At 46.3% G+C, this 6,627-nt stretch overlaps 2 protein-coding genes across 2 annotated transcripts; one reads left to right on the top strand and one right to left on the bottom strand.

Annotated features, from left to right (window-relative positions):
* Window positions 1-876: 876 nt before the first annotated feature.
* On the top strand, window positions 877-1,580 carry LOC119361354. Its single transcript, XM_037626603.1, has 2 exons — window positions 877-1,195; window positions 1,272-1,580. The coding sequence occupies exons 1-2, from the start codon at window positions 941-943 to the stop codon at window positions 1,578-1,580; spliced, it is 564 nt and encodes a 187-aa protein (XP_037482500.1). The 5' UTR covers window positions 877-940.
* A 1,926-nt stretch (window positions 1,581-3,506) lies between these two features.
* On the bottom strand, window positions 3,507-4,660 carry LOC119368662. Its single transcript, XM_037633860.1, has 3 exons — window positions 4,420-4,660; window positions 4,236-4,334; window positions 3,507-4,152 (listed from the first exon to the last, which is right to left on the bottom strand). The coding sequence occupies exons 1-3, from the start codon at window positions 4,432-4,434 to the stop codon at window positions 3,625-3,627; spliced, it is 642 nt and encodes a 213-aa protein (XP_037489757.1). The 5' UTR covers window positions 4,435-4,660; the 3' UTR covers window positions 3,507-3,624.
* Between the last annotated feature and the right edge of the window lie 1,967 nt (window positions 4,661-6,627).

Genomic DNA, 6,627 nt, shown 5'->3' with positions numbered 1-6,627 from the left:
TATTCGATAGACTTGAAATGATCTATCAAATTGATGAGCCAGGTGGCACAACACGAGATGGTAGACAATATGGTGGTGCTGCATTTGAGGTGAAACTGAAGACTCGGTGGTGCCAGTGCGAGAGGCCTAGTAAGTATCATTGGCCATGCTCGCATTTGATAACGGCGGCGAAGGCGAGAAACATACATGTTAATGATGGAAAAACCGTGAGGATGCAAGAGTTCCATGTGGAAGCTACTAGGTTGACATGGGCCAAGATTTCACCCTTTCTTGGACCAATCACAGTGGCCTGAGTACCATGGCCCTCATATTAGGCCAGACCCTCTTCTGAAGGTGGAGACGAAGGGTAGAAGGAGAACTAAGAGGTTCAGGGGTGATATGGATGACCTGGCTGGATACACTGGCATGAAACAATTTGGTAGCGGTCATTTCATGGAGGCTCTTGACATTATCAACTGTGGGGTGTGCGGTGAAGGGGGACACAATGAGCGGACATGCAAAAAAAAGAAAACCAAAAAAATAAAAACAAGTCATGGAGGCGGCACCGATGGTGAAAGAGGTGGAAGAGGTGACGGTGGTGGTGGTCGAGGAAGAACGAGCGTCAGAGGTGGTAGTGGTGGTCGTAGAGGGAGCACAAGTGCTAGAGGTGCTAGTGTTCGTAGAGGGAGCACAAGTGCTAGAGGTGGTGGTCGAGCTAGCACAAGTGCTAGAGGTGGTGGTCGAGCAGCCACAAGTGCTAGAGGTGGTCGTGGTCGAAGAGGAAGCACAAGTGCTAGAGGTGGTTGTAGAGGAATGGTTGATAATGGATCGGCCTTCGGTTATTTGTTTAATCCAGATGGTTGATCTAATAATAATGGTATATTATTTGTTCATACAATTCCTAGCATTTATGCATTTGCTCTCTTAATGTCTTGTGCTAACAATTGTTCTTTTTGTAGGCATGGCTTCATCCGGTTCCAGGACGAGGCCACCGTGCGCGGACCAAGAGGACATGCCGAAGACGTGGTTGGAGGCCAGTTTGGACAAGAAGAAGGAGAAGGATGTGCCCACACCACCATGTTGGTGTGGTGATGTTTGCAAGCTGAAGGTGTCCACTGACCGCAACAAGTCATGGACAGAAGGTAGAAGGTTTTTCGTGTGTCCCAACTATGCACATGATCGTCGAAGGCCAACTAACGCATATGACATACCACCGGTATGTTAGGTGTACATATAAAAAACATCAACAAGTTGTCACTCATATGTCTAACAAAATCATGGTTTATATGTAGTCCCCTCCTCCACTTTGCAAGTACTTCACTTGGATAGATCACGAGGTACCAAAAGATATCCAAGAGGACCAACGTGCAGATTGGTTACGGAGGCAGCGCCTATTCGAGGAGTCCTATGCACGGGGATTGGAGCGGGAGCGTCGTGAGAAGGAGGCTCGTGAGCGCAAGAAGCGTGAGCAAGAGAGGGCACACAAAGAGAAGGCGGCTCGTCAAGAAGAGAGGGCAAGCAAACTTGCAAGGGCTCGCGATGCACGAGAGGAGGACGAGGCACGTGACAAGAAGGGAAAGTGGCCCCGGACTACTCAGTAGACAAATGGAAAGGCACCGACGTCGATGATGAACTGTCGAGACTTTGTTTAATGTATGAACTTATTATTCGAGACCTTGTGTGGTCATGAACTATTTCTGTCATTCGAGACAATTTGAGATTATGTGCAAACTATGTTCGTCATTCGAGACTAGTTGATATGCTTTGTTCATATTTTTGGTTGAGAGTAGCATGCTTTGTTCATATTTAACAGTGTTTGCTAGTTGTTGCTAAGCAAAAACTTTAACAACTGTGTGCAAAAACACCAGGCCCACACCCAGACGCCAGGGTGCATGGCGTCTGCCTCCCAGATCCAGACGCCAGGGTCCCTGGCGTCTGGCTTGCTTTGCTCACGCAGGTGACCAGACAGGCCGTCTGGTGTGTCTGATGGACACCCAGACGCCAAGGTCCCTGGCGTCTGCCTCCCAGATCCAGACGCCAGGAACCCTGGCATCTGGCGTGCTTTGCTCACGCAGGTGACCAGACAGGCCGTCTGGTGTGTCTGATGGACACCCAGACGCCAAGGTCACTGGCGTCTGCCTCCCACACCCAGACGCCAGGAACCCTGGCGTCTGGCGTGCTTTGCTCGCGCAGGTGACCAGACAGGCCGTCTGGTGTGTCTGATGGACACCCAGACGCCAAGGTCCCTGGCGTCTGGTGTCCAGAAAGCATTCTTGTCTAATGGATAAGATTCGAGTGGATAAGATTTTGGGCCCACCTCTACCCCTCTCATCCATTCATCTCCACCTCTACCCCTCTCATTTCACTCATATCCACCCACTCTCACCTCTAGCCCTGCCAACGTCACTCCCTCGTCCAGCACCCTAACCCCCCCCTCAGATCTCTCACAAATCGGTCCGGTTTCACCGTTGGATCTTCAGGATTTTGAGACTAGAAGGTAAATCAACTCCACCCCCATTTTTTGGTTGGTTTAATTTATCATACTTTTGTGAAAACCCTAGTTTGTTTTCCTCGTGGTTTAATGTATCATAGGTTAGCTACTAAGAGATTTGTGTGCTGTAGATGGCTAACGAAACTCAGTGGGTGCTTAGCCCTGTTGTTCATGTGCATGGCTTGTCTCCATGTATTGTGCAAGTTAGTCAAGTGGACCTCACTTTCGATTGGTTGAAGACTAAAATCATGTTGAAGCAAGGGTTGAAGGAAGAGGATTTTGTGTACTACGTCAGCAGGAGGAAGTCAGATGGCCCCGGGGAAAGAAAATTGGTTGACATAACTGATGATGACAAGATTCAAGAAATGCTGGAAGAATGGAAATGGAAAAGGGTTGTTGACTTGCATTGCTACAGGAAACCGAGTTATATGTGATGTTCATGTCGTTTCAACCATCGTGGTCATGAACTACTTATGTCATTCGAGACTATTTGTGTAATTTGAACTATGTTTGTAATTTGCTATGTCATTCGAGACATTGTATCGTAGACCATCGTGGTCATGAACTAAGTTTGTAATTTGAACTATGTTTGTCATTTGTCAACTATAGTGTTATGAAAAGACTATGCAATGCTTATGTATGTATGTTATTCGAAACTACAAGTGAAAAGACAAAACTACAAGTGAAAAAGCAAGTATTTTCTGCACCAGGACCAGACGCCAAGGACCCTGGCGTCTGGCTCCCCTGCTTTACCCTGTTTCTGGTGTCAGTAGACTGCCAGACGCCAAGGACCCTGGCGTTTGGTCGCCTGACTTACAGCCAGATGCCAAGGACCCTGGCGTCTGGTACAGCCAGACGCCAAGGACCCTGGCGTCTGGCTCCCTGTGCATATAGATGACTAAGTACAGATTTCATCATTCATGTCAAACATTCATATAAACATTCATATAAATGACTAAATCACAGGAAACAACAATTAACATAAATCACATCATTCATGTCAAACATTCATAGCAACTTCACGAATCCAGTACAACTTAATTCGAACGGCAACAAGTTCATGGAAAGAAACGACAACAAGTTCATGGAAAGAGACTACACCAGGTTCGTCGAAACAAACTAGAACAAGCTCATTGAAACAAACTACAACAAGCTCACTTCTTCCTTCCTCTCTTCACGATATCTGCAAGTGTATGCTCCTCCTCTTCGCTAGCCTCATGCTCCTCCTCTTCGCTAGCCTCCTCCGCCTCTGCATCAATGTTCGACTTATATCTTTGCATTCCCGCAGGCATAAATTGATGAGGATACTCCGGACTATGGAATTGAGTGTTCCATATCTTCTTTCTACCTTTCTGGCCCGGTGTCTTAGCTATTGCTTTGCCTTTTCTAGAGCGGGCATTGCCTTGTGTCGGTTGTGTAACCTGTGATGGTTGTGGAGCATCAACATCATACTCATGATCCTCTTGATGTGTTGCATCATACTCATGCTCATCATGATGTGTTGGCTCCTCTTGATGTGCTGGCTCCTCTTCATTGACCTCCTCCTCTATGTCCTCTTCGTTCTGGACATAACGCCGTTTATTAGCTCTGGCGGCGCGGCTACCTGGTGCATACACGTCACTGGACTGAGCACCATGGCAAGAAAGCATAGCTGCCATCTTATGGAACCGCTTCTTGAACTTCTGCGACAACACAAAATATGCTATGATATGAGATGCAAATAACTAATCCGCGAAAAAAAGTTTTATAATATATTGCGACTAACCTCCATCGTGCTCCTAAGAGTCCTCTCAGATAATGCACCACCAGGTGGATGACTCAGTGCAACATTGGCATCGTTGACGCACAGAAGCAACTCTCTGCCCTGCAATTCATGAGCACACCAAACTTATGTATTTGAAAGAAAGACAACATGATGCAAGTATGTTAGAATAGGTCAAACAGACTACCATTTCGTCATGCATCGGTGCGTAGTCAACATGAGCCCCTCTGGTGTCTCTCACAGCCGTGTTGAAGGTATGATAACCTTCTGCAGTCTCCGGGTCTTCAGACACCAACTCCGACCACTCCTCGTGAGTCCAACCTGGCTTCAGCTTTAACCGGTAACGATCCGCATACCACACTTGATACTTCTGATATGCTGACTGATTGTGAGGTCTATTCTCTGATTGCACTAACGTGTCTCTTTGATTCCAAATTTCTATCCATGCACGGTGTTTGTTTGCCCAATCCGATATATCCTGATTGTTCCTTCGATCGAACCTACAAATGATGCACGGGACAAAGCATTAGCAAACACTGACTTATTCAATGCTCTACTACATACTCAAGGCATGCTTGCTTACCGATGCAGAGATAGCATTTCCTCCTTGCTCTCCTCAATTGGAATACCTTGTCTTTTTCCAAATTGTCTTGCCACACGGTCTACAAAGTGCCACTCGACTGCGAAGAAGCATATCATTGGGCACCTCGCCCGCCAAAGATGGCTATCACGCGTGCACATCTCATTAAGATCAAAGTCACGATCTTCCACATAAGGCAACCAATGTACCTGCAAAACAAAGAGATACATTGTTAGCTACATACATAAGTTTCATTCTTGACTAAATTTTATCTCATCGAACTTCTCATAACCTGCTCAGCAGTCAAGGTGTCCAGCTCGTTCATATAGCACTTGTATCGCACATGCGAGCTTCCTGTGTACACTGTCACTTGTTCCCAATAGTAAGCAAGCGTAGGGCGCCGATATGGATCATCATCATGCAACCCGTCATGATTACCCCGTGGGTTTGCCATGAGGGGGTTCTTCAAATCGGGCCGTCCAACCGGGATCCGCTCCCACATCCACACGGATAGGCTCCAAACAAACCCAGACAATGAGGATGTACCTCCCTTCCTCCGACACGCCAAGTCAAGCTGCAATCAAACAAACATGTTAGATATGGAAGCGCATGACAAATGCAAAATAATTGGTTGCAAATATCTCTTACCTGACGATACAAGTATGCTAGTGCGGCCGAACCCCAGCTATACTGGGTATCCCAGTTATTAAGTGGCTCCAAGAACATCCAGAGGGCTGAGTTCCCGGTTGCATCTGAGAAGACTACCTTGGTTAGTACATACCAAAGATAGGCCCGCGCGTACTGCTGCACAACCACGTCATTGGCATCCTGAGGGCACGGGTTGGTGTTTCCTCTGACCAGTTTTAGCCAAGAATGCCTCACTTTCGCTGTATCGGCCTTGCCTTCCTGAGGGCCCTCGGGCTGAACGCCAATTAAATCGGCAGTCCGTTCTCGCCAATTACCCACGCTGACACGACCGGTAACAGCTTGTCCATTGATAGGAAGGCCGCTTATCATAGCCATGTCCTGTAGGGTCATCGTCATCTCCCCACATGGAAGGTGGAAGGAGTGAGTCTCCGGCCTCCAACGATCCACAAGTGCGGTCAGCGCCGCGTGGTTCACCGGCGGAGCGCGTCGCTTAAACTGCAACACGAATGGGAGAAGACCCAATCTCCGAATGTAAGGCTCATACCGCGGGTCGTAATCAAAGTCATCAGCGGAATGACCCCTCATGCGCATAGCAATTACAACCTGCAAATAAAGTGATGTTTTAATAATCAATACAAGAACACAAATGAGAAACAACGAAAATTGACCCAGTCTTGCTTCTTACCTGTCCATTTTCAATGGCACGAGCACGATGCTCCTTATCCCACTCATCGATTAATCCGTCATACCAAGGTCCATCACCATCCACCATCCTACAAAAAAATTTCACAAACATCTATGAATACATGAACAATATCAAACAATTTCCTTCTCCAAGTTTATTCCATATGAAAACACCATTCTTCTCAAACATAACCACATCATTTCTTTCTTCTACATATGCACACATATCATCTAGAGTACCAAATTTCACCATCAAATATATTTCATTATCATCATCCGCCATTCTATTGAACAAATCATGTCACACACAATAAGAAAATTTCATCATCTCTTTTGCATAAATTTTTTTGCCAACAATAGTATGCCAACAATAGGATTATCTACACATACACACATCATCTATCAAACCAAATATAGTATGCCAAAGTCTATTTTACATACACAAATCATATATTCATCACCCCTCTTAATTCAAAAAAAAAA

The sequence above is a fragment of the Triticum dicoccoides genome, chromosome 2B, assembly GCF_002162155.2.
Source record: "Triticum dicoccoides isolate Atlit2015 ecotype Zavitan chromosome 2B, WEW_v2.0, whole genome shotgun sequence".
Taxonomy (NCBI): domain Eukaryota; kingdom Viridiplantae; phylum Streptophyta; class Magnoliopsida; order Poales; family Poaceae; genus Triticum; species Triticum dicoccoides.
The sequence above is the reverse complement of the archived record's forward strand: the minus strand, read 5'-3'. Positions and strand labels throughout refer to the sequence as shown.

What these genes read in the sequence shown, in the direction of transcription:
- LOC119368662 (XM_037633860.1), bottom strand. An exon ending in CTCTTAGGAGCACGATGGAG is followed by an intron (nt 4,153 to 4,235) that starts GTTAGTCGCAAT and finishes GTGTTGTCGCAG; the next exon opens with AAGTTCAAGAAGCGGTTCCA.
- LOC119361354 (XM_037626603.1), top strand. Translation starts at nt 941, where the DNA reads ATGGCTTCATCCGGTTCCAGGACGAGGCCACCGTGCGCGGACCAAGAG. An exon ending in ACGCATATGACATACCACCG is followed by an intron (nt 1,196 to 1,271) that starts GTATGTTAGGTG and finishes GTTTATATGTAG; the next exon opens with TCCCCTCCTCCACTTTGCAA.